Source organism: Anguilla rostrata, chromosome 19, assembly GCF_018555375.3.
Source record: "Anguilla rostrata isolate EN2019 chromosome 19, ASM1855537v3, whole genome shotgun sequence".
Lineage (NCBI taxonomy): Eukaryota > Metazoa > Chordata > Actinopteri > Anguilliformes > Anguillidae > Anguilla > Anguilla rostrata.
Window position 1 is genome coordinate 9729480 of NC_057951.1, and position 27589 is coordinate 9757068.

Below are 27589 nucleotides of genomic sequence, written 5' to 3' on the forward strand. Positions count from 1 at the left end.
TTCCTGCTATTTCCTATTAGCCTACTGGATGTTCTGTTACAATCAATTGTTGGATATGGTGCGAATATAAAATTTGGAGCTCGTCGAATGTACAGGATCATGCAGTGTCATTCTACACCGAAATTCTTTGAGAAACTCTAAACCTATGTTGCTTGTCTGGAGAATCAGAGGAAGGAAAGGTCATCCTACAGGGAAATGTTTTGCCATCAGTGGGATTGCCATCCATATGTTCATCTATAGCAAAAAGGAATGACTCAAGCTTCCAACCGTCACAAACTTTGTAAATGGACAGCGACTGATAGTTTCCAGTTTTCTAGTGATAGTTATAAGGCAAAACACAGAGTTACGATGAGTTTTTCTACATTTTAGAAATGTCTTTAGATATCCACGAGACAGTAATAACAATTACGCAATTTACGCACTTTTACTTTTATTTTTACGCAGAATTATTCCAGACGTCATTTCCAAAATATGCAGCATGGTGCCGCTTTTGCGTCCGGGTTCTCTTCATGGAAGTGACATCTTGAAAGGATGTGTGACAGTTGTCAGCCCTGTAGCTTGCTATTCGCGTTTCAAAAACCCAAAGAAACTCTGGCGCTGCCGCTGCGCAGCTCTGCGCAAACTACGTCGCGAAACCGCTTTGAGTGAGGGAATGCGCTTTCCTAAAACTCCCTGGTTGTCCACCGCGGAGCTCTGACACTGCTGTAAACCTGGACTGAGCCAAACAACACACCAGTGACATCACTGCGTGCTATACACAAGGTGGAGAACAAAACAAGAGGTCTTTTTTGAAAGGGCAGAGTTAACGAGACACCCAATGCCAGAGACACTTCTCGCAGGTACAGACTAAGTAACCGGGTGGTAATTTTAGGATGCAGAAATCACCTGTCGAAGATGCCAACTTCCTCTCCAGATATTTCTTTTGGTAAGAATGAATTTGCTGTACAGGTGCATGGGGTTTTAAAATATAAGAATTCAAATGTACAAATATCAGTAGTGCATTTTGTTTATGCCAATTGGTCATGTAATGCGCAACTTATATTATTTTCTTAAGCTTGCAGTTGTACGGGAGCGAATTTGTTGTTTTTACCGATACACAATGAGTTGATAACATATGAAGTTTATATCATGACTCGAAATGTACAACTACTCAATTTCTTCTGGCAATAACATATAAAGTAGCTTTTCATTTTATCTAGCTTAAAGTATATACTCCGTGTTTATGTATACAGAAACTGGTCATTATTGTGCATGTTGCTTAATGTTTATATCCAATGTCATGTCATGAAAAACATAGTACAATTGCTTGTAATATCGAATAATTTTGTCCATAAAGTATAGGATGCAGATGATATACACATATATGCTGCTATAAAATTGGACTGTTTTAAAAAAAAAAAATCTATAGTACAAAAAAAATGTTTTATTTTTTTGTTTTTATTTTTTACAATTTTCAATGAAAATACTACAATTTTAAAGTGTACTATCATTCGATTCTTTGTTTGAATTTAAAGTTAAAACAAAGATTTCGAGAAATTGTTTCCTTGATCAACTGTGGACAAGTGCATGTGCCTGGCACAGTAAAATATATTTTATTGGTCAGAAATGGTATTGATTTTAGACACTAGCCATGTTAAATTATGTGACTGCTTGTAACTGACCTCTTTTTGCTTTGTTCTAGTTGGACATCTCCAATTTTGAGAAAGGGGTATAAACAGAAACTAGAGCTTTCAGATATATATAAAGCCCCATCTTTTGACACAGCTGACAATCTTTCTGAACGCTTGGAAAGGTGCGTATTTTTAATTGTACATATATATATTTAAAAATATTTCTTTTGGGTAATTATGAGAGAAAATTATGAAACTCCTGCAATAAGCTGATTTCTTCTCAGTTACACTGTAGGTAGGCTATGTCAGAGCACTTGGCAGAAAGGCTCTTGTCTATTTGTCCCAGCCAATTCAATTACAGCATTCAAATTGGTTTGTTGCCAAGTTAGGAAAATTGTGTTCTCAGGAATGTGAGAGAGGTTCAGTGTGAGTGGAACTACTGTAAGGGAAGATTTTTGGCTGGACGTGCCAAGTGTTATTACATAAAGCATTGTGAGGAACATCGACTTAGTAGTTGTTTATTTGATTGTTTCCCAAATAGTAAACACTATTTCTGGAAGATTATGCATTATTTTCTTGGAATAACAGTTCAAAATTCATGTGTCTTTTCATTTGCATTTTTACTACATTAATTAAAAATGCCATGCAGTCTTATACAAAGGCTAAATTGAATGAATCAAATCTATAGCAGATGAAAAAACCAAGTCTTTTTAGTCCCCGGGCTTCCTGCTCTCAAATCATTAGGTATTCTGCTAAACAATGAATGGGTGATTACCTTTCAGAGAGCTACTGTACTAAGCACTCTGTAAGTTCCACGGGTTTGTCTTTTCAAGGAATTTAATTTGTCTGTTTCTTGTTAACACGGTGTGGTGGTCTTCAAGAGAAGGCAGGTTTCATCACCGTTTCTCCGAGCTGGTGGTGAGAGAGAGAAAGAGAGAGAGAGAGAGAGAGAGAAAGAGAGCGATGGAGAGATGAAGCGCACACTTGCGCCTGATTGCCCTTTAACAGTGTTTACTCTAGCAGACGGCACGGCCTCAGGTCCTGAAGAGCAAGTCACGTCTCTGCCCTTCAGGCTCCGGTGTGTTTCCAGTGATTATGGGCGCGCAGCAGGGTCAGGGTAACAGGACTGACGAGAAGCGCCGCCTTAGCCTCAAATGTGGGATGGCGCTTCCGACTGGGCTCCCTCCGCCCCGTGACAAAGACAAAAGACCTCTCACTTTCCTCATTTCCTTACTTCCGTGCGATCGGCCTTGAAATTTAAAGCGCATAAATATCTCGCTTTCAGGTACATGTCATTGTTTTTTGCACTGACTCTGAAGTTCTTCTGAGCGTCTTCTCTGGGCAGAAGCAGTAGCGACATGTGACTCAGCACAGAGTTTCCTCAGGCCCATATTTGGTCATTGCATGGTTTTCTGAATGAGTGCAAAACATGACCTTTCAGTGTAACACGTAGTTTGGCTGATTTTTAATCTGCCACAACGAGCTTTCAGCTGCTACTTGGTCGGCATGGTTTTCGGTGGTCAAGTCCGCCGTCGCCCCCTCGTTTTAAAGACCTCGCCGAACCCCCCAGGGGTATTCACAGACACCCCCCCCCCCGAAACAATGGCGGCGGGCGAGGAGGCGAGACGCCCGTTTAATGACGCGGGTTTTACGGCCCTGTTTCTGTCTGGGGCAGAGAATGGGACAGGGAGCTGGCGTCCACCAAGAAGAGGCCCCGCCTCTTCAGGGCCCTGGCGCGATGCTTCTTCTGGCCTTTCGCCTTCTACGGAGTCCTGCTCTACTTCGGGGTAAGTTTTATGTTTTGTTTTTTTTTTGTTTCGGGGGGGGGGGCTGAAACAGGGTTCAGATTTAGGCTCTTGATGAGATTATCATTATCAGCGGGGTGTGTCAAGCTGGGGGGGGGGTGTCAAGTTGGCAGTGCTTGCAGCCGATGGAGGCGGCTAAGAAGGTAAGGAAGCTTGTTCTTTGCTAGAACCATGTAATTAACCTGAATTGCTTCAGTAATTGTTTCTGGCTGTATAAATGGGCAATGATGGAAATCCTAACCTTTCCGTCTAGGACAAGTGTGTCTACTAAGCAAGAATATAGTGTAATTCAATATTTTTCTAAACCAGTTGTGACTTATTTCTTGGTATTAGTAATTGCCTTTTAAATATGAGCATAATAGTCAAATGGTCAATACATGTTATTCTCTGTCTAATTAAATTTAATTTGTGGGGATTGGCCGTGCTGTACAGAACACTGAAATAAACTAGATCTGAGCCACATTTTCAAAGACGAAGAGAACCTTATTTGGGAATTGTACATTACCTCCGCGTATGCGCCTACCTCACTCGAAACGAGCGATCCCCGTTCGTTAATCTGATCTTCAATCACCCGGAAAGCAGGGTGGAAAAAAAATAATCTCACGGCTAATTGGTAAAACGCACAGCGGTGCTGACTGGAACACAGCACTGAACTGTGTCTGCTGTGCCACTAACAACAGTGATAACACACAGCAGTTTGGTTTACGTGTTGAGAGTATCATCAGCTCTGGAATATCCATAGTGGCAAGTCTCCAGCAGGTATGGCACTGTGTCTCATGGGCTTTCAGCAGAAGGAGATGCCACAACATCCAAAAACCTGCCAGCAACAGATCTGTGCTAATTATAATGGCGTTTAAAGAAGCACAACAATGCCACAAGTACTTCAGATTATCGTACATAATGCTATTAATCATGTTACTAAGTAAATGAATACGGTGCATTTTGTATATTGTCAGGTAGGAACCCCCACCGTGACAGGAACAGTCATTTTGTGTTGTAGGGTCATGCTGATATAATGTAAAAAAAAAACATTAAAGGTGGCTCTAGTTAAAATAATGAGTAACCTGGCTGCCTTAAAATCTTGAGTTAGGTGAACGGCGGACCTTCAGTTCTTGATGCTTCTTCTGCATGAACTGTGAGGAACTGAAGTATGAAGAACTGAAGATCTGTTGTTTGCAAAACTCATTTTTTAAGGCAGTCAGGTTACTCATTATTGTAAGTGTGGCCTCTTGAAAATTTTTACAGTGTGCTGGTTTGTCCTCTGTCCTCTGTGGTCACACTGGAGGATTCCTCTTTACACTTAACCTCTAGAGTCAAGTCACAGACAAGTCTACTGATCTGAGAAGCGGGGTTCAGGACATTGGGGTTTAACTGTTTAACTGTAAGACAGAAGCCAAACCTTACAGTTGTTTAATACTGGCCGTTATCGCCGATCGCTTGAGTGAATTGGCGTTCTTCACCCTAAACGGGTGGCGTTTAAATGCGAGGCATGGGGACTAAAGGCTCTCGTACCCCCCGCCCCGCCCCGCCCGCAGGAGGCCTCCAAGACGGTGCAGCCGCAGCTGCTGGGGAGGATCATCGCCTCCTTCGACCCCTTCCACGCGCCCGAACGCTCGCAGGGCTTCTACCTGGCGCTGGGGCTCTGCCTCCTCTTCACCGCCCGCTTCCTGCTCCTCCAGCCCGCCATCTTCGGACTGCACCACCTGGGAATGCAGATACGGATAGCCCTGTTCAGCCTCATATATAAGAAGGTGATCCCCCCCTCCTCCCTCCCCAACACACACACCTTAATGGTACAATCCGCTTTTTTTTTCATTTTCATTTTCATTTTTGTATGACACACAAATACACTCACAAAAGCAGTACAAAAAAACATATACATACAAAACATAACACAACAAAACAAAAACAAAGGAGGGGGTGGAACAGGACAATCTGATATAAATCTCAGCTGGAGATTTAATATTAAGTAGCACCCACCTATTGGCCACGTTGATACAACAGTAGGATATCACAAGAACATCAGGAACCCTATTGAGGGAGGTGCATGATTACAATACAAGTTACTATCATGATTACAATACACAACATATATTACAGATATGGCACCATCTAAATAGAATATCTTTGCTATATCCTTGTTCTTAAAGGGGAAATAAACCCTTAGCAGAAACATATCTAGACGACCACAGCTGACTGATTCGTCATTCCCCCTGTATTTGTACAGTGTGAGCCCAGGTCATATTGGCCTGACAGAAAAGGAATAAAATGAATCACCTTTGGATTTTAAAAAAATGTGCTCACATGGTTGCAAATGTGGGTCCATCTCTGCAGACTCTAAAGCTCTCCAGTCGGGTTCTGGACAACATCAGCACCGGGCAGCTGGTCAGTCTCATGTCTGCACACCTGAACAAGCTGGACGAGGTAAGCGTGAGATCACATGACAGCGTTTGCTCATTTTTAGAGCCTGTGCCTCTTTGATCTTCCCATTTCGGTAACAACAGAACCAAGTGTGAGACCGAGTCATGGTTTGTTGTGTTTAAAAAAAAACCCAGTTGGGTCTTTCATCCCATGAGAAAGGCATTGGAAAAATCGCGAGGGAATTATAAACCCCTGAATTGGTTGGGGTTTGTGCTGCCTACTTTAAGGGGTTCAGAACCACTCTTTCATTGTACGCTGAGCAGGTGCCAATGGCTGGACTTATCTCAATTCTTACGGGCAGTCAGTGAGTAAATATAATGGAGCATGATGATATAAGCACAACAGTCAAGGCCGTCCAGGAGACATGGGCAGCAGTGCTGATTGTTGATACTGTACACTGGTTGAAAGCAGCTCCCACTCATGTCATTTCACCACTTTTCCACCTTGCCTTCCAAGTAATGCAAGTAATGGCGGTAATGCGCACGGTTCAGTGTGGTTCCCTGTGATCAACTGAATCTCTTGAGCCTGTGCAGTACTGGGGTGTGCGTGTAACCCTGTGTGCGTAACCCTGTGCAGTACTGGGGTGTAACCCTGTGTGCGTAACCCTGTGCAGTACTGGGGTGTAACCCTGTGTGCGGTGTCTCTGCAGAGCCTGGGTCTGGCGCACTTTGTGTGGATCACGCCACTGCAGTGCATCCTGTGCGTGGGGCTGATCTGGGAGCTGATCGAGGCGTCCGGATTCTGCACCCTGGCCGCCCTCACCCTGCTGGCCATCATGCAGGCCTGTCTGTCCCAGAAAATGGGCCCCTACAGGTACCCCCCTGCCCCCCTCCCTCCGTCTCCGCCCGCTTCTGTACCCGTGGGAAGGACCTTCCCCACTCTCACGCTCATCAAATCTATGGCTAAAATCAGTTCATAAGGCACTGAAAGTATAAATGAGGCTTCCAGTACTGAAATCTTTGGGTGGTTTGTAAATCAGATTGATTGGTTTGTGATGCTAATTCACTGGAGTGATGGGTATCCAGCAATGTCCATTCTGAAATATTTCCTTTGATTGAAATTTTAAAAAATTCCAGTTAGATACAGTATATACCCACTAAATTGTTATGGGCAGACAGGTTTTAAGAGACCAGCCCCAGGTCACCTGTGACACTCTAACATGACTGAGCTCCCCCCCCACCCCACCCCACCCCACCCCCAGGACGAAGAGGGCAAAGCTGATCAGCAAGAGGCTGGCACTCACGTCCGAGATCGTGGAGAACATCCAATCAGTCAAAGCCTACGGCTGGGAGGAGATCATGGAGACCATTATCAAAAACATAAGACAGTAAGAGCTTAGTTTACGCCTGGGAGGGTTTATACCTGTGGGTCTTGACCCTGTTCCTGTAGATCTACCGCCCTGTAGATTTTCATTTCAATCCTCATTAGGCACACCTAGCTCTACTAATTAGCAGCTCAATGCAGATCTCTAGCTGTTGAATGAGGTGTGGCTTTGTTAGGGTTGGTGTGAAAACTTACAGGACAGTAGATCTCCAGGAGCAGAGTTAGGCCCTACTGGTTTATACAGAGGCCATATGCAATTTTGGGCACCTGAAAAAGCTGGAGATTAAATTAAATTTTATTTTAAACATTAAATTAAAATGTTTTTTTCTATGGTTCCTTTTATTATGTTTTCTCATTATTTCACATTGTTAATAGTCATTTTAATTTACTATTTTATTATAAAATAAAATAATAAAATGTATGCCCTGTAGCTTTTGAGTCCAACCTGGCATGCAGCACCACGATTAAACTAACAGTCTGGACTGATTTAGCTTAATTTGGCAGAGAGGTCAGTTATGATCTTGGTGCCCAGCAGACTGAGGCATTCCAGGCCTTGCTCAAAGCAGATGAGTGTTCTAGAAGCTTCTACCAGGCAGCTGTGATGTCACAGTCACCTGCTCGCGCCGAGACCTCGGCCAGCGAGCTGCGCGTGAACGAAACCCTCTCACCGCAGGGACGAGATGACCCTGACCAGGAAGATCGGCTCCCTGCGCTACTTCTACAGCGCGGCCTACTTCTACTCGGCCTTCATCGTCATCATCGCCGCCATCGTGCCCTTCGCGCTCAGCAAGGGCATCATCCTGCGGCGCATCTTCACCACGCTGTCCTACTGCATGGTGCTGCGCATGACGCTCACCCGCCAGTTCCCCAACTCCATACAGATGTGGTACGACACCGTGGGCCTCATCAACAAGATCGAGGTAAGAGCGTCACCCATAAAGACCATTCTCAACCACGGGCGATATGGTTTTTTTAGCCATAGACCTTTCTACCCATAACAATGTTTCTTTTAGCCACCTAAGACTTCACACTAATGGATGGTGATTGGTTTTGTCGCCACATAAAGCCATTTCAATGATGGGTGATGAGGTTTGTTTTCACCACATAAGTACACATAATCTCTTTCTTTAGAAGGCGTTTGATGTTACTGAATGCAGTACGAATGCTGTTTGTACAGTCCGTCCTGTGACCGCTGTTGTGTGGGTCTGCCCCCTCGCTAGGAGTACCTGACTAAGGAGGAGTACAAGGTGCTGGAGTACAGCCTCACCACCACGGAGGTGGAGCTGATGAACGTGACGGCCTCCTGGGACGAGGTGGGTGCTTCCACGCGCCGTCCGGCAGACCGGGGCTCAGGGAGGGCGGTGAGAGCGATGTCGAGGAGCTGAAGGCCGGGTTCCCCTTGTCTCGTCCCTTTAGGGAATTGGAGAACTGTTCGAGAAGATCAAACAGGAGAACAAGAACAGCGGACACCCCAACGGCGACGCAGGACTGTTCTTCACCAACCTGTACGTCACGCCCGTCCTGAAGAACATCAGCTTGCACCTGGAGAAGGGGCAGATGTTGGCCGTCGCCGGCTCGACTGGATCAGGAAAGGTAGCGCACACCTGTGGGCCTGTGGGCAGTGGCACACGTCACGTCAGTGTGTTTGCACAGTGCGGGTGTTGATGATGTTGAAACACGCCACAAACCACCAGCAGAGACTCTCCCGGTGGTGCCCACTTCCCAGTAGAAAACGAAATGTTCTCGCAACGTTCCTGGAATGTTTTGTCAATGTTTATAGCGCTTTGCATGAGCTGGGCCTGCTCCCTGTGCCTGTCCGCAGAGCACAAAATGTTCTCGCAACGTTCCCGGAATGTTTTGTCAATGTTATAGCGCTTTGCATGAGCTGGGCCTGCTCCCTGTGCCTGTTCGCAGAGCTCCCTGCTGATGATGATCCTGGGGGAGCTGGTCCCCTCGGAGGGCAAGGTGAAGCACAGCGGCAGGATCTCCTTCTCCCCGCAGACCTCCTGGATCATGCCCGGCTCCATCCGGGACAACATCCTGTTCGGCCTGACCTACGACGAGTACCGCTACACCAGCGTCATCAACGCCTGCCAGCTGGAGGAGGTAGGGCGCCGTCACCTCCACCCACACAACTCTCCTTTCTTTCTTTCCCTCTTTCTCCCTCCTTCCCTCTTTCTCCCCTCTCTCTGTTTCTCTCCCTCACTTTTCTCTCTCTCCCTCTCTCTGTCTCTCACTCTTTCTCTCCCTCTCTCTCCCTCCCCCCTCTCTCTACCCTCTCTCTGTCACTCCAACTCTTTCTCTCCATCTCTTCTCTCTCTCTCTCTTTCTCAGTCCCTCCCAAAGACCACTGCAGCTTTACCACCCCATTTACTCAGAAGTTACTACCAGACATTCACTTGCTCAGAAAAAAAACTGTCTACATTCATGCATCGTTACCTGGGTGCTGTGAAACCATGGAGACTGAACTTACTCAGAGACAGCGGTGACCCACTTCTGTCTACAAAAAGGCACTGTCACATTTCAAAATGGTGACATTTTGCTCTCAAGTTGTCAACACCAGGTTGGCCCAGGAGCTTTGGTGAGGTGCAGAGGTGTTTCACGTTACACCTATTTAGCAATTTCAGCACAGCACAATTCCCCCCCCCACCCCCCAACTCCACTGTCTTGTTCTCTCTCAACGCTGAGAGGGCCAGTCAGATATTCCCAGGGCATTCGGGACAGTCTATGACGAGTGAAAGCTCCATAGTTCAGACAGCAGACACAGAGAGCAAAATGTCCTGGTTTCTGAGGCTGAGTAAGGCTCCTGTTCCCTCCTGCGCTAACCCCCCCCCCCCACACCCACTTAGGAGTAGGGGTGCTATGATGTAATGCAAGTCTGGAAACTTGGATAGACAGGTGACATTCCGCACCTCGCCTGTAGGGGCGCCGGTCGCAGCCTGCATGCTTCCCCGGGGCCAGAAAAGTGAGCGCCTCGATTGCTGTTTCACCAAAAACAATGGCTTTATTGTCAAAGCAAACACCGGCAGCGTGAAACAAATCGGCGGAGAGAAATGACAACAACAGCTGCTAAATGTCAACCGTGCGTACTGGAAGCTCAGATTGAAAGTAGCAGGGCTAATGGCCGTGCTTAAGGCTAATCTCACCACACCCTGTAGCTGCCAGACACTGACGGGTCTGGGATTCCCTCTCCATTTTGAACGGAGCGCTCATTTGCAATGTTAATGTGCCCTGTGAGAGACCTTTACCAGGCGTCATTGATCGTTTCTGTTTATTTGGACACTTGTGGAGGTCACAGCCTTGAATGGAGCAACCTAACTGGACTGGCAACTCTCATCTGTTGACTTAATTAACTTCTAACTGGCTAGTTTGTGAAGTTGCCCTTATTCCATGTCTTGGCACCTGCCTCTTTGAATTGGTTGCATTTAGCAACTTGGCCCTTAAACAAGACAATTTGGGAAGAGTTTTCCTCTCGGCAGGTATAATGGTAGTGTCACTGTATATCCAATTCCACAACAGAACTTAGTGTCCATTTTGTGACTTGCTGATCAGTGTACATTCCCTTAGTTGTCACTACTCTAAGTGCCCTTGATGTGCCCTATAAATGGCTTTTTAGAAAAAGAAGTGTCTGTAAAGAGATTACATTCATTTGCAATTCTATGAAGCAGTTTGCAGTGAAATATATACATTGTGGAAAGACTTCCAAAAGAGTATTTACGCGTACGCTTAGACCAAAGTGATTGGGCTGTGAGATGAATGCTAGCTGTTTAGCCCTGTGTAACGATGTGCTTTTGAACATTTCTGCTTGCTATCGTAATGACAACAGCCATTTAAAAGGTAGGAGATTTTATCGCTTCTTTCCCCACACAGTCACCCCTCCCTCTGTTGGTGTTCTGTTAGAAATGCTAATGACCCTTGTGGACCCCATACAGTACATGTGCTCTAATAAAAATGAATGCAGTCTATCACATTGTGGGTCTCTGATAAGTACCCTTCGTTCTCTTTGTGGAGCCTGCATATAAACACCATGTCCTAGCGTACTTTCACACACTGCATGTGTGTGCTTGGCCAAGCGGGTGCTTGTGGTTTATGCAGTGTTGTGTCGCATGACCATGTTTGGCTGTGTTTGTACATATATGCATTTCATATGACACAAGCGTATTATTTGGTGCATGTGTGAAAATGGTGCATTGTAAAACCATGCGACAGTAAAACTGTTGCAGATAGCGCCTTCCCCTTACAACACATTTAACGTATCAACTTAAGCCAGATTTTATGGGCGCAAATAGGACAGGTAGCCATCAAATTTAGGGAGTCGCCTAACCCTTACCCTTGTGGGATTTGGACTGCCCCACACACAGTACACAGTACGAGGCTAGGCGCTACCCTACCTAATGGGTAGTAAATGTACGACCTCTGCTCTAAAAACTGTCCCGTCCCAACGCAGGACCTCGCCCTCCTCCCAGCCAAAGACAAGACCCCCCTGATGGAGGGAGGGGTGACGCTCAGCAGCGGACAGCGGGCCCGTATCGGTTTGGCCAGGTAACGGTCGCGCACGTGCACCCCTCTGTCTCACTCACAGCCCGTCATACAGTGCCTCCTTAATAAACGCCTCATGGAGCTGATATATACTGTCTACACATACTTTATGAATGCCTTGGTAAACCTTTGGTTGCAGCACTAGTAGAATATGACCAGAATATGATTTATCATATCTCATTTTTTAAATCTTGTTTGTTTTAGAAGACCGTTCAAAATGTCGGTGCCCTTCGACACATTCACTTTCACACATTCATATTTCGGCACATGATTGACAGGTATTTTTTTGCTTTGTTATTGCAGAGCGGTGTACAAAGATGCTGACCTGTACCTCCTGGACTCTCCTTTCACTCACCTGGACATTGTGACAGAGAAAGAAATATTCAACAGGTCAGAAGAATAAAAGTTTTCACGGATTGCACGCATGGATAAACAATTAAAATGTGCAGCATTTTTATGTCATAACATAAAGTGTACCTAGAAAATAGATACAATAAAATAGTTTTGCATTTTAATCTTCTTGCCATGCATGCCTGCTTGCGTACCACTTGTCAACCCCTTCACAGTAAAATGCCCAGTGTTACTTCAACTCTAACAGGCAACATTTGGTCCTCCATTTTACTGTGTGGTGATCTTGGTTCCCCATTGTACTGTGCGGAGATCGTAGCCACTGCCAGCCGCAGTGTGTTTGCTTTGTTTTGAGTGGATTATCTTTGCTCACACACACCTCTGTCTCCGCCTGCAGGTGCCTGTGCAAACTGATGGCCGCCAAGACCCGCGTGGTGGTCACCAGCAAGCTGGAGCACCTGAAACGGGCCGACAAGATCCTGCTGCTGCACAACGGGATGTGCTACTTCTACGGCACCTTCGCCCAGCTGCAGTCCAAGCGGCCCGACTTCAGCTCGCTGCTGCTGGGCCTGGGGTCGTACGACAGCATCGCGGCCGAGCGCCGGGGCTCGGTGCTGACCGAGACGCTGCGCCGCGTCTCCGTGGACGAGACGGCGGGCTCGCGGGCCGACGCCCCCGGCGACGGCCCGGACAAGCGCCGGCCCTCGCTGGTCCTCAACCCGACCTCCGCCGCCGCCGCCGCCGCCGCCTCCCGCCGCTTCTCCCACGCCCGGCTCCCCGAGGACGAGGAGGACGAGGAGGCGGCGGAGAACCGGTTCTCGGTGGTGCCCGAGGACGAGCAGGTGGAGGAGGTGCTGCCCCGTGGCAACGTGTACGCCCACGCCCACACCCTCTCCCGCCAGCGGCGCCAGTCCGTCCTGGCCTTCATCACCAACGCCCAGGACCAGAAGCGCCGGGACCAGAACCAGCAGGCCTTCCGCCGCAGGCTGTCCGCCAAGCCCCAGAGCGAGCTGGCCTCCGAGCTGGACGTCTACGCCCGCCGCCTCTCCAACGACAGCGTCTACGACATCAGCGAGGAGGTGGAGGAGGAGGACATGGAGGTGGGCGTGTCCACATAGCGACAGGCAGCCAGAGGTCGAGGGTCTAACTGCCATTGTAGAGGCGCATCTAAGGGTAGAACTAATAAACTATAGAGAGAGGGAAAAAAGTAACTATGCAAGCGCATTTGGGCTGTTTAAATGAAAACTCCACTCTGCTCAGAGCAAGTAATAAAATCTCACTGTGGAAGAAAGTGTTATATTCAGTGGTGCGATTCAGACAGGTACACAGATCTGAAACCTGATTTCTGAAACTGCCCTTCATTTACATTTACTGTATACTTGTGTTACAGTACAAGTACAGTACAGTACAAATGAGACTTTTTTACCATCTTTATTCCAACAGGAATGTTTTGCAGACGAACGTGAGAATGTGTTTGAGACTACCTCATGGAGCACGTACTTCAGATACGTGTCCACCAACAGGAACCTTGTTTTTACCCTCATCTTCATCGCTGTGGTCTTTGTGATTGAGGTAATTGTGCGATGCTGGGAAAAAAAAAAAAAAAAGAAAAGAAAAAATTGCATAAGCAAAGCAATTGTACTCTGCTAAGAAAATCAGTGAAATAAAAACAAAAATGTTCTTAATGTATTTGTACTCTGCCAGCAATGATAAACAATTTATTTAGAGTACTATTTGCATCTCAGATAATACTCCAAATAAAATGAAGTTTGAGTCTGCATGTCTTGTTATCTGAAATGTTCTATTGTATGCACTTGGTTTAGGTGGCTGGGTCAGTGATTGGCATATTTCTGATTACTGAGTGAGTACCTTTCTTATTTTTTGGCAAATCAAAATGTAGTTCCCTGTTGAATGTTCATCACACTAGTGTTTAATTATTGTTGGTGACTCTGTAGTCTTTTCAGTTTCAGAAATACAAGATGAAATATACCATAGGATACGAAGCAATTTCAAAGCCTAGTCAGATCATTGCTGTTTTTGTTAACATTTTTTAGCAGTGCATGTACAGTATTTATCAAGCATTGTATATAGCGACACGTATACAGCATCTCTGCCACTGGGTGGCAGCTTCATGCCCCACCCACCACACCCCTCCCTTTTTACCCATAATCCTCTTGCGCTGTCAAAACTTTCAGTAAAATCTGGCGGGAGGAGGACGAGAGCACGCACCCCAACATGTCCTCCCAGGGAACGCACTACGCGGTCATCGTCACGCCCACCAGCGCGTACTACATCATCTACATCTACGTGGCGACGTCGGAGAGCGTGCTGGCGCTGGGCTTCTTCCGGGGGCTGCCGCTGGTGCACACGCTGCTCACCGTGTCCAAGAAGCTGCACGAGCAGATGCTCAGCGCCGTCCTGCGCGCGCCCATGGCCGTGCTCAACACCATGAAGTCGGGTACGACTAACGGCCTGCCTCCCCCCCACCCCATCCCACCCCATCCCACCCCAATCCCCCACCACCCCCACTAGAAATGGCCTGTACTTTACCTCCTCCCCCTAACAGCCTGCCTCCCCTACCCACCCCACCCCAAATCCCCCACCACCCCACCGGAGCATGGCCCACTTTACCCTCCCTAACAGCCCATCTACACACCCATCCCTTCATAGCCACACCCAACTGACCCAATACCTGCTGGAACAGCCCCACCCCTCACAGTCCCACTTTACCCTCATGCAGCAGCCCCATACCTCCCCTCCCTCCCCCTCCCCCCAGAGCACTTCCAGTCTGAGGCGGGCTTGCGTGGAAACCTGCTATGACGCACGTTGTCTTGGAGGCATCCAAGGTCCGGGTCAGTCTGTGTCTGCCCTGGACGTCTGCCAGTTACATTTTATACAAAAACAGGGGTTTGTGCTGGACGATTCCTGGACTGCGGTGTCTGACCTTGACGATGAAACAAATGGATTTTTGCAGACCCGTGAGCTTTGTCTGAACTGTGCAGCTTTTTCAGAATTTTTCTTGTTTCCCAGGTCGGATTATGAACAGATTCACCAAAGACATGGCCACTATCGACGACATGCTGCCCCTCATCCTGTTCGATTTGGTCCAGGTGGGTAACTGGATGAGCCTTTGGAAGGATGCAAAATTCTCCACATAAGGCACAAGCCCACACATTTGATAAAATGTATTCACAGAGGCGCCTCACAAAGTTAGCAATGGACGTATTCACACACAGAATGTGTTGGCCTTAAGATCTTTATTGATCCAGTGATATGGATCAACTTTTAGTCTCTCGTGAGCGAGATTATCAATGGGGTGATAAATGTGTCAAACGATGCGTCCAGCAGGATCAGGACAGGATTTCCACTCTCGAAAGAGGATGTGCTACACAGTTCAGCTTCTCTCCTGTGGCCATCTGGGAACTTGCCCTGGGTCTATTTCCAGCCCTCACCCAATTTACATCTATCCTCCATTAGAGGGGTAGAATACTCTTCTAATAGTTACTCTACCCCTCTAACAGGGCCTAGCCATGGTGACCACTCTTAATCTTTCGTCCCGTAGCTGACCCTGATCGTGCTGGGGGCCATCTTCGTGGTGTCCATAATGAGGCCGTACATCTTCATCGCCGCCATCCCGCTCACCATCGTCTTCGTGATCCTGAGGAAGTACTTCCTCCGCACCGCGCAGCAGCTCAGGCAGCTGGAGGCCGAAGGTGAGGAGGTGGCGGGGGGTGAAATCGGGCCGCCCGCGATCCCGGCTGCGCCCCTGTGCTCTTTAGGGTCATGTGACCCGTTTGCCACCATCTATTCAGAAGTGCTCTTCTTCATACACAAGTGCAACACAGGTTTGAGTGACACCAGAAAAAGTCAATTTTTGACCTTAATAGCTGTGAGGGCTGTAGAGCACCATTTTGTCTAGGGCTAGCTAGATAACGCGGTTCACTGCATGTAACTGTATAGGTGCATGATTGACTGGGCACAATTTAGCATACTGCGAACTGTGTCACTCTCATACTGTACAGAGGGGTAACTGTGTCAGTCTCCATATTGTACAGAAGGGCTATTGACAGGAAGTGGGGAAGGAGGTGGGATATGAGCCGGTGTTTTTGATTTCGTTTGGGAAAGAGAGGAGACATTGTCGGCTCAGCCATAGAGTCTGGTGGCGGTGGGGACAGGAGCGGGGGGGGGGGGGGGGGGGGTCACGCTGATGGCGGAAAACGGGAGTGGAAGCAGAGCAGGCGGATGACTCCTGGGCTGAGGAGTGACGGGTACTCACAAAGGAAGCCGTAAAAAAAAAAAAAAAAAGGGGGGGGGGAAGAGTTCACGTCTCGTCCAATCGGCTCACGGTCCAACTGTTCATGATCCAATGAGGCAGAAGCAAGCACCCCGGTTCTGCATTCAGCTTGCTGGCGCCCTGTTCGCCCTCTCGCTGCCTCTCTCCAACATGGCCGCCGTGCGGTCGGTCGCTCTGTCGCTCCTGCCTGTTTCCACGCGGCGCACGCAGGGCGGAGTGTGTGCGGCGGGAGCTGGAAGGGGAATGCGAGCGGGGATTTCCGCACCGGCATCCTGGCATCGGTCACACGCTGCGCCGACGCGGCGCGCTGGGCGACGAGCGAGGAGCGGGGAGCGGGTCAGAGGTGCGCTCTGGAGCGCCGGCCCGCCCCCCTCGTCCCATGCGCGTCGCGTGCGTTGTTTTTTACACTGGGTTTTATTCGGGGGGGGCAGGTAAAAAGGTCACTCTGTGGTAAACAGCCTTTCGTCTGCTTCACAGAAATGCATTTCCACTGTCTGACGTCAAAGTCGCCGCGCGTTCCTGCGGTCCTGCTGGCCGCTGGCCGAGTGAAAAACTTGCGACCTGTGCGACCCGTATCTCTGCTCTGGCTACTGCATGAACTTCAGCTTCTAGCACCTAAATTGCTATCCGGAACTGCAAGTAAATTGCAGTGCGGGGTCACACGACGCAATCCTTAAGGCAATTCAGTCGCAAGCAACAAAAGTTGCGTAGCTAGACCCTAACCATCAGTACTGGCAATTCAAAGCAGTGGAGTTCTAGAGCACTGGTTTGGAATTTTGAAAAAAAAAAACATTCCAAAGAAACGTACTCTTCAGAGGGCCGGAGTCTCTCTCTAAGGCCGCGCGCTGTTCTCCCTCCCCAGCCCGCAGTCCCATCTTCTCCCACCTCATCCTCTCGCTGCGCGGCCTGTGGACCATCCGCGCCTTCGGACGCCAGTCCTACTTCGAGACCCTGTTCCACAAGGCCCTCAACACCCACACCGCCACCTGGCACCTGTACCTGTCCACGCTCCGCTGGTTCCTCTTCCGCATCGACATCCTCTTCGTCCTCTTCTTCACCGCCACCGCCTTCATCGCCGTGGGGACCAACAGTAAGGACCCGCGCCCCCCGGTTCTGTGTAACAGAACGATGAAAAGGCTGCAGACTGAGGACTGTGGGGGTGGGAGGTTATTTAGCTTTGCTTTGTGAAAAACTGTGGTCTCCATATTGGCTGGGAACAGGAAGAGTTTAGGCTCCGTGCAGCTGGAGTAGACCGTGAGGCAGGCCGTATGCTGAGGCTGTTTTTGTGGCCTTGCAGGGGACAAGCCCGGTGAGATCGGCATCATCATCGTCCTGGCCATGCTGATCCTGGGCACCTTCCAGTGGGCGGTCGTCACCAGCATCACAGCGGACGGCCTGGTACGTTCCGTTCCCAAATCCACTGGACTTCATTTCCCAGCATGCACTTTTTCCTGTGAACCAATCAAATTCAAGCATCAGTTACGCACAGAGGGCAAATGATTATATTGACCGTTATAATTCATGTAAATAGCTGTACAAAATAAGTAATTGTACCTTACTGAACCCGTGTTCAGCAGTTGTCTACGATCATGAAAATGCACTTTTGTACGTCGCTTTGGATAAAAGCGTCTGCCAAATGAATGTAATGTAATGGGATTGTTCCCTTTTAACACTTTAAGTACAGAGCAATGCAATGTATATGGAAGTTGGTACTGATATATACCAGTTCAGAGTAACACCTGTACTGTTTCTTAATATGGCACAGAGCAGAACAGGGGCAGCACATTTTCCAATTTATTCATTTTGCATTCATTTGAAGAGTAAAAAATTTAAGAAGGATAGAAGTAGCTAATCAGACTCTATGACGTTTTAATTCTTGGTAACTATTCAAAGAAAAGAGTCCCCAAGTATTATTCATAGGCCCCGTTTACAAATATTCCAGTTCAGTGCTTGTACAGTAAGTAGAAGCCGTAAGAAGCACACATGGACCCAATCTTACCCGCGCACTGCAACATGTACAGTAAATCCACGCACATTTAAACAGACGGGCCAAGCATCATTTGGCAGCCCAAACAAACCTTCCCCTCTAGAGGGAACCCGATTAATGGCTGCGTTACCCCTGGCAACCCTGTTTTCGCCCCGCTTCCAGATGCGATCCGTGGAGCGCGTCTTCAAGTTCATCGACCTGCCGTCGGAGGAGGCCGGGCCCGCGGGCCGGGGCAAGGACAAGGACCTGGTCATCGAGAACCCGCACGTCCACGACGCCTGGCCCTCCAGGGGTCAGATGGAGGTCAGGGACCTCACCGCCAAGTACACGGAGGCCGGGAGGGCCGTCCTGCAGAAGCTGTCCTTCAGCGTGGAGGGCGGGCAGACGGTAAGATGATGGGCGTGATGGGTAATTGTGTTTATAGTCCTCATTAAGTAGTTGAAACTCAGGTCCGGGTGACTCAAGCTTAGATGCAAAAATATTGAGGAGGTGTATAAACGATTTTCAGATTCACAGCCTCAAATAACTTACCTTTTCAGGTAAATAAATGGGTTCCTTTTCAGTGACTTAATCTCTTGCCTAGAAAATGGACAGACAGCATAGATTTCTATCAGAGATGGGTGATGCCAGCTGTTACAGACATTTAACCACTAATGAGCTGAAGTTTTCTGGAGCTTCTCCCTGGATGTGTTGCCTCATTTAGAGGAGCTGCAGCATGACATGCATGCTTCTAATAGGCTGAGGTCATGTCACCTGACCTTGCTCCCGACCCGTTTTAGCCGTGGTTCCTCCAGTAGGCCCAGAGGCAGATGTGCGCTTGACGGTTTGAAAGCTGTCATCTTGTAGCCCGCTGATCCCAGGTCAGTGGTGTGGACGGGCAGCCCATTGGAGTGTGTGTCCTCGCCCTGCAGGTGGGCGTTCTGGGTCGGACGGGCTCGGGGAAGAGCACCCTGCTGGCGGCCCTGCTGCGGCTGGCCTCCACGGACGGAGAGATCTCCATCGACGGCGTCTCCTGGAGCTCTGTGCCCCTGCAGACCTGGAGGAAGGCTTTCGGCGTGGTTCCCCAGGTAACCAAACACCACCAGACGCATGCATGCACCCATGGATACAAACACACAAACACACACACACACACACACACACAAACAGGCACACACTCACGGCTGCACTCACCGTTCTTCATGCATTACTTGCCCTAAATGTCAGATCTACTCATACGTCTCTTAAATCTCACAAATATCTCCATATGACTGTGTCTGGAACTGGAGATTAGAGCCAATCTGGACAATAAAGGGGAAAAAATGGTTACAGTCATGGAATAAAAACAAGTAACATTTGTTTCCAAAAAGCTTCCTGAAAAAAATCATACTCTTGCAAAATCCCAACTCGTATAATTCAAACGTGCTGAGATTGGCAGGAGCAGGGCTGCAAGATCGCTGCTGATAACAACATCCTGATCCCATCTCCTCTTCCTGTTTTGTGCAGAAAATCTTCATTCTGACGGGGTCGTTTCGCATGAATCTGGACCCCTATCTCAAACACAGCGACGAGGAGCTCTGGAGAGTCGCAGAGGAGGTAAACCTTACGCCAAAAATCGGGTCTCTGTTTATCTGTGAGTCGTGATTAAAATGGCACCTCCATATTGAATGTTATATGATGTTCTGTGAGTATGCAGCTAACATATGTACATTTACTGCTGCCTTAAAGGCCATGCGTTTCAGTGTGACAACCTTACAGGTGGAAAGTGCAGGGGTCAGAAAGTTAAAGTCCTGCCATGTGTTTCTTCCACACATGAACTCAGCCAGCTGATTTCAATAATTAGTTGTACCTCCTGGCTGAAGAATTGTGCTCACTAGCAAATCCAGGGGACTGGAACAAAATACTGGAGAGGATTCTACAGTCTGACCCTGGGTTCTCCACCTCTGCTTTTGCACCGCAGGTGGGGCTGAAGTCGGTCATAGAGCAGTTCCCGGACAAGCTGGACTTCCAGCTGGAGGACGGCGGCTACGTTCTGAGCAACGGGCACAAGCAGCTGGTGTGCCTGGCCCGCTCCGTCCTCAGCAAGGCCCGCATCCTGCTGCTGGACGAGCCCAGCGCCCACCTGGACCCCATGTGAGCACCCGCCCGCCCCACCATCTCCCCGCACCACACTCCAGCCAAGCCAGGCCTCCACGCTGCTCTGCTAACAGAGCCAGGAGCTAGGCCTGTGTGTGTGTGTGTGTCACGCAGCGCAAACACACACACATGGGGATTCACACAAACTCACTTCACTATATTCAACTGGCAAAACTCTGGCAACCGCCTTGTGCAGACACTGCGGCCCATCAACACTGGAGTTTGACACCCCTGGTCTAGGCTGACTACTGTGGAGTAGTGCTGATGATGTCATTGCTTGTACCACCCAGAACGCTGCAGGTGCTGAGGAAGACTCTGAAGCACTCCTTCTCCGACTGCACCGTCATGCTCTCCGAGCACCACGTGGAGCCCCTGCTGGAGTGTCAGTCCTTCCTGGTCAGTATCCTGTCCTCTCGCCTGTCACTAAGCAACCTGCTGTGCCGTTTTACTGGTTAAATTCTACTTTTACTGTAATGACTGGTATACGCTGTGAGGCATCCAACAATAAGAGTGATATTAAGGTTAACGGACGATGAGATGTGTCCACAGAGTGCTAGTCTTTTAGTTCAAATTTGCACATTACTTTCATATGTTAATCATTTTTATTTTCTACAATTTACATGATGGTAGCATGGGTAGTTAATGGGGGGGGGAAAAATCACGCTTTTTTTCAAACATCTTATGACTTGTTCTGGGTTTCCCTAGTGCATGCATATCTGGTCAGTACATATAGAACAAAGAGTTTGAGCCAATCTGTTTGAAACTACATGCCTCCCTCTACTGGTTATGTTCAAGCATGGCACTCCTAAACAGTGCACTACTGTTCCACTGAATGTGCAGCCCATCACTCTGCCTTGACCAAGCCACCCCTGCATCTGACCTGGCTTTTGACCCTCTCTCTCTCTCTCTCTCTCTCTCTCTCTCTCCCTTTTCTAAAAAATCATCTCCAAGATGATCGAGGGCAGCTCGCTGAAGACGTACGACTCGATCCAGAAGCTGATGAACGAGACCAGCCACCTGAAGCAAGCCATGAGCAGCCTGGACCGGCAGAAGCTCTTCCCCCTCAACCGCCGGGTCTCCAGCAAGCGCGGGGCTAAGCCAATCAGCTCCCTGCGGGAGGAGGCGGAGGACGAGGTCCACGACACCCGCCTCTGAAACCTCGCCCCTCACCACGGCAACGGCAAGCCAGGCTCCGCCTTTGGATAAGCCTGATGAACAGTGGAGCCACGCCTCTCCTCCAATGACACTGCTACGTTTACACCGCAGTTCCGACCGTCGTCACATGCCCTACGTTTGACCCATAACCTGACCTCCGTACCGTTTGACGTGACGCACGCATGCACACCTCACGACACACACAAGATCTCACGCACATCTCCTCAGAGGGAGACAGACAACAGACAACAGTCCAAGATCATTCAGAACTTTGCGATGTAAGCTAGCAGGCCACTTCAGCGCCGGTGTCTGTACGGTGTTTAGGCTACTGATGTCATTCACGTGCGTTGTGACATTCCTGGCTTAGGTGCGATGGCGGAAAATTTACCTGGGTTCCTAAGGCCCGATCCAGGCCGTACAGGCACACCGCAGGGGAGCTTCAAACGGGTAAACAGCACGCACGAGCGCGGTATAAATTCGAATCGAAAAGATGAGATTCCGTTTTTATTTCTGTGCAGTTTAGACTTGCAATAAAACGGACGCGCAACGCGCAGGTCCACAAATCTGTTTTTACGTCACTTAATGACCAGTGTAATATAGTAGTAGTGTAAATCCTTAGTTTTCAATCGTAACCACGATTTTTTTTGTATATTGATTAATTTGGTGACTTGACGGGCAAAAGCTTGACACTTCAATACGTTGCTGTGCTCGTTTTCATGTCAATGCACTTTACATATCTATGGTACTTATTAGCTGTTGGGACTGTGTAAATCTGATGCCCATTGTCATAAACTGGAAATTCTATTTTCTAAGCTAGATTATTTAATTTTGCGCAAAAACATGAAATGGTATACACTACCACAGAAATTACCTTTGTAATGTGGTAACTTGTCTATTATATGCATATTGAATGGACTTAATGTATAGTGTGTGTTAATAATGTTTCTTCCTTCCAAGGGTAAGGGGATGAGATTTGTTTAGAGAGAGAAATGTGCATTTGTTTGGAGAATGACTGAAATAAATGTGAGAAGAAGGTTCTAGAAACTGGAGTGCAGTTTAATGCTTGTGCTTATGCAGAAAGCAGGGCACTTCTTCAGCCCCCACTCGACAGATACTTAACGCTGGAGCACAACAGAGGCCAGTCCGAACAATTCTTCAGTACACATGAACGTTTCAAATGAAGTAAAATGGGAAAACGCAACACTGTTTTCAACAAAAATGTTTACACGCTTTCTGCTTTAATTCTGTGTCGGGGGGGTTATGAGGGGTTAGGCAGGTATGGGAAATGGCGTAAAGTTCAGTTGAGCGAGGGGAGAGGGGAGGGACTGACTAACAGGACATTTTCTTTTTTTAAATAACTGAGGGGGACACTAACGGTGATCACCCAACTAACTCCAGGCCTCCTGTGTGCTTGCAGTACATGGCAGTGCTCAGCCGAATGAGAAGTGTGCAGCACGGTTGATTGGCTAGTGAGGTGCTCTTCTGGCATATCCTACGTGTCACCATATCCCACAACATCCTAGCTTTCTTCATTTAAAAAAATAACTTACTTATCTAATGGGACTTTTCTCCCCTGGACTCTCTACTGACCGTCAGTCTATGTGGGGTCAAAGTCTATGCCCATAGCATTACTACTAAAACTATACATTCTGGGTTGACAGTAGTTTGTTGTTAAATTCAAACTTATAGTTCTATTGATTGCTAGTGAACTTGCTCAAATAAAAAAATTAAAAATCGAAATGACTTTTTATAACCTTAGCCAACATAATTTAAATGCAATAGAAAGGCAAACATTCAGTGCAACATCCTACAAGCTGGCTAGCAGCAATAAGATGCCAGTAAAACGGCAGCTGCATGAAAAGAAACAAGAAAACTTGTAAATTTAAGGTTTACAATACTTGGCTACAAAACATTACCTAATAAATATTAACACTGCAATGGGGGGAGGGGGGCATTACATTAATTGCCTGTTTGGCAAACCACTGCATAGTTTCCTGGTTTCTTTCTGTGAGTGGACATCGCAGGGTAACCTTAGTTACCCAGCCTGCATGTTCATTCACTGATTGCCATCTAGCTAATCTATTCATTAAATGACAAAGGCTGCTATTTATATTGCAGGCAAGCTGGGTTACAAGTATTGAAAATGCTGTTTTTTAGTTTTAGTTTTTTTTTTTTTTTTTTTTACAGCTGAGATTAGCTTGCATATACATACATAGTTAATGAGCTAGCTGCAAAAGTTAATCACTTTTTTCTTCCACCACTGTGACTGACAGAGGACATCAACGCACTAGCTTCTGACTGGTGACACACAGCATTTCTACTACAAATGGGAAGAGAAGTCCACAGAACGAGCAACTCCTGCAATCATGCAAACCGTTGACTACATATTCTGTTTCTTTTTCTTTTTTAAAAATTATATATCCTCTTTGTGGTTTCATAAATAAGAGCTGTGCATCATGGTGGGTCAAACCATAATTAGTGGTGTGGGGAGGGGGGGATTTGTAATTGAATTCTATGTTTAAAGGAATTACATGGTGTTTTCTGCATAATCATATTTAACGGCAGTCATTGGGGAGGCATGTCCCCCCCCTACCCCCTATATTCCTACATTCTTGGATATGGCTAATTGAAATGTTTATTATGGCTTACGGTTGAAAGAAAATGTCCTGTGTTTTTAGTTATGATACTTATTGCCACGTTCCATTCACTTTGAAACAAGTGAACAATTACAAACCAAATAAATGTTAAAGTACAAACATATGTACAATATTTAAGATCTTCACTGTACAAGTTAAACACCACTGTCCATCTATATACTATAAGTTTCTAGTTCCTATTTACACATTTGGTAAAACCCTGATTGATTGTAACAGTATTTAAAACAACCTTGCAACTATTTAAACATGGAACACTTATGTTCTAAAAAAAAAAAAAAAGCAATATCCAAAAAAATTGTCCTGTTGCTTTGATCCAAATAATTTTTTTTGTTTCGTTTTGCCAAAGGCTGGTTTAACATGTTGAGTTCTCCCCCACCTAAAACTCAATACACTATATAACAGAATAGAACTACGGTCCCCATGTACACAATGTTATACATTGCATCAAGTACGGCTATAACGAGAACAGATACGAAAAGCAGTCTCAGTTCTACTGTGACGAGGTGGAGAGAGAGAACAGGGAAAAGGGGGCGAGGCCTGGGTTTCAGTGCGGCTCTCTGTGCAGGATCCAGATCTCCTCTGGCGGTTTGCTTTTGGGCAACGGCGTCTGCCTTGTTCTGCTGCGCGGGACGCTGCCGGGGGGCTGCAGGGTGCTGGCTGGGACAGGGAGCTGGGACCTGGGTTTGGGGGCCCTGCTTTTGCTGCCGGCGGGCCCAGGGGCGCTGAGGTTCGAGGGAGAGCGACCCACCTGCAGGTAGACAACGGGTGTGTGTCAGTACATTTCCTGGAGGTTAACAGTGCATATTATAGGTTCTATTTATATCTCACTTAAAGAAAAGACTCCCTTATGTATTTTGTATTTTTTAAATGAAATGCATTTTTGATGATATGCATCTTTAGACACATTTACTGGCACATATTTCTTTATATTGACCAAATACACTGTCATCTAAGTTAAGAATATCACTGCCCATATTCATGTGCTGATGCTTGCATTCATGCATTCCCTGTATGTGGTAATGTGAATTTCCATGCATTTCCTTAGTTACATTCTGTCCTTGGTCCCCTTTCGGGGGGCGGGGCTCTTACCTTACTGACGTCCGGCTCGGAGCGGCTGCTGCACATGGCCTGCAGCTCCTGAATGAGGTCATCTGAGCTCAGAGACAGCTGCACGTCCTCCCTGTCGAAGCAAACGCAAACGGATTTAAAACAGCACTCCTTCCGACAGTCTCGGCACCGCCACCCCAACACTAGCGCCTACCTCTGGCCACTGGAGTCAGTGCTGCACAGCAAACCTGCAATGGAGCCACAGGGATAGACATAGAGAGAGACAGAGACAGAGGCAGAGAGACAGAGAGAGAGAGAGAAATTGATTTCCAAAGAGCCATTAAATATAAATATAAGAGCCATAAAGTCATTAAAGCAACCCCCTCCAAGGTCTATAAGGCAACCCCCCTTTCCAGAGACACGTGGGACCCCCGCTCACCCTCTCTGAGCGTGCCACCGGCCCTCCAGGCGGGGGCGGGGCCGCCCTTCTTGCGCGGGCTGGTGCTAGCCTTCCGCCAGCCGGCGGCGTCCCGCCCCTTCTTAGCTCCGCCCTTATTCGGGCTGAGTGACAGCAGGGGGAAGCCACCGCCCTGGAATGCCGGCAGGTGCTCATCTATCTCTGCGTCAGGAAAAAACAAAAAAAAGAGTCTCAAAGGAAATGAAACTTGACATGAAAAGAACGCAGACCCATCCTCTGCGATTAGCTGTTACTATTTTTAACCACCCCCCCCCCACAAACATATGTAGCACTAGGCTACATAAAACAGAAGGAGGCTGTGTCCTGCCAGAACACAAATTATAATACATGCACTCCTGGGTTGAATAGTGAGGGTATAAGTACGCTAGGACACAGTAATGAGTGTGCAGTGTATACTTGAGGGCCGTAACTGAGCATAGAGCTGTAAGAACCATAACTGCGTAGGGGCTGTATTTGCTAAGGCAGAGCCAAGCCCTGTAAGCACCTGTGCGCTGCAGTGGACACCCCTGCAGGACGGCCTTGTTGACCAGGATGCTGAGGGCAGCCTTCACCACAGCCTGTTGCCTGGGACACAGGTTTTTGTTGCTGGGCGACTGGCGCTGGCCCGGAGACCGTTTGGCCGTCACCCTGGCGCCGATGGCTTCCTCCACGCGGGGGACCACCACCACGTTCCACAGCCGGGACAGCCACCTGATCGCACACACACACCCGAAAATATCTTTTACCTAATGATAAACCTCATGCAACATGGCTGCCGCTCTGACTGTTTCTTACCCAGATAACCGCAGCGAGTGGGAGACTGTGGATTGTAATCGGCACAGGCGAGCAGAGACTTACTTGAGGACAGCCTGGGCCTGCTCTGGTACCACGGGGCAGGACAGGAACATCTGTGGCCCTATCAGGGCCTCCGGGGCCCCCAGACGGGTCAGGCAGGAGTTGAGCTGCTGCCACACGGCGCACACCCAGGCCACAGTCCGACTCAGCACGTCGGAGGCGGGAGGCACCTGGCCCCTCATCTGCAGGGGGAACGGCAGAGGGCACACCTGTGTTAGAATGTGTGTGACCAAGGGACACGCGTTCTGAAACAACAGTGTGCCCTTTAACACTGGCCACACATACAGCAATGATGTCACAGTGATGTCACTCTACACCCCAGGGATCTCAAATCGGATTTGGAATGTACTAAACCTGCTTTAGCTGTAACTGTGGGAAACTCCACACAGATTTTTGTCTACATTACAAACCCATGTCATGTCATTTTTCATTGCGTCATTCTGTCATACAAATGAATAATCTACCTACTTCTTCATATGTTTTAAATTAGACAAATGCATAGAAATATATGGTTCATTGGTTTTTTCCATCAATGTTTCAGCTTATTGAACATGTGAAAGTTAATACCATAAAATCTGAATTTGTACTGAACATATAATGGCCCATAAACCCATGCACCCCCCTCCCACCCCTGCCCTGGCCCCGCCCCACCCCGCCTCTGACCTTGTGCACCAGCTTCCTGTTCAGGTGTCGGTTCAGGAGGCCAGATAGTGGTTCTGAGTCCCAGCGCAGCTGCACCCAGCGGAAGTGCTGCTGCAGCAGAAGCTCCGCCCCATGTAGGCGGGGCTTGGTGAGCGTGCCAATCAGAAAGCCGCCCTCGTGGAAGTGGTGCAGGCCGCAGCCGTCCTGAGCTGTCGAGGGACAGAGGTGGGCGGGGTCTTTAACCTCATTAACTCACCTCAAAGAAAAGTCAAGGAATGAGGTGCTACCTTAATCTAAACCTGAGGGGATCAGCGGGATTAAGAATTGACTTTTC

The 27589-nt window shown here is 48.0% G+C and overlaps 2 protein-coding genes across 7 annotated transcripts in view; one reads left to right on the forward strand and one right to left on the reverse strand.

Annotated features, from left to right (window-relative positions):
• Positions 1-775: 775 nt before the first annotated feature.
• Positions 776-22806, forward strand: LOC135245884 (cystic fibrosis transmembrane conductance regulator-like). The gene is made up of 27 exons (XM_064319248.1): positions 776-925; positions 1682-1792; positions 3286-3397; positions 4951-5166; positions 5750-5839; positions 6486-6649; positions 7038-7163; positions 7833-8079; positions 8380-8472; positions 8576-8752; positions 9074-9265; positions 11607-11701; positions 12002-12088; positions 12444-13146; positions 13490-13618; positions 13870-13907; positions 14242-14504; positions 15077-15156; positions 15609-15759; positions 17203-17430; positions 17638-17738; positions 18490-18714; positions 19239-19394; positions 19813-19902; positions 20267-20439; positions 20733-20838; positions 21394-22806. The coding sequence occupies exons 1-27, from the start codon at positions 873-875 to the stop codon at positions 21595-21597; spliced, it is 4410 nt and encodes a 1469-aa protein (XP_064175318.1). The 5' UTR covers positions 776-872; the 3' UTR covers positions 21598-22806.
• Positions 22633-27589, reverse strand: part of LOC135245882 (cortactin-binding protein 2-like) — a 35028-nt gene continuing 30071 nt past the window's right edge. For all 6 annotated transcript variants that reach the window (XM_064319243.1, XM_064319242.1, XM_064319244.1 and 3 more), the window contains 7 exons: positions 27277-27464; positions 26617-26795; positions 26264-26469; positions 25741-25920; positions 25516-25549; positions 25344-25434; positions 22633-25002 (listed from right to left, as the gene is read on the reverse strand). In XM_064319243.1, coding sequence (XP_064175313.1) covers positions 24799-25002; positions 25344-25434; positions 25516-25549; positions 25741-25920; positions 26264-26469; positions 26617-26795; positions 27277-27464 — 1082 coding nt within the window. In that variant the 3' untranslated portion in view covers positions 22633-24798. The remainder of the gene's footprint in view (positions 25003-25343; positions 25435-25515; positions 25550-25740; positions 25921-26263; positions 26470-26616; positions 26796-27276; positions 27465-27589) is intronic.

Excerpts from the sequence above, each read along its gene's own strand:
- LOC135245884 (XM_064319248.1), top strand. The coding sequence starts at position 873 with ATGCAGAAATCACCTGTCGAAGATGCCAACTTCCTCTCCAGATATTTC. Across the intron at positions 8,080-8,379 it reads GCCTCATCAACAAGATCGAG|GAGTACCTGACTAAGGAGGA; the intron begins GTAAGAGCGTCA and ends CCCCCTCGCTAG. Across the intron at positions 12,089-12,443 it reads GAGAAAGAAATATTCAACAG|GTGCCTGTGCAAACTGATGG; the intron begins GTCAGAAGAATA and ends CTCCGCCTGCAG.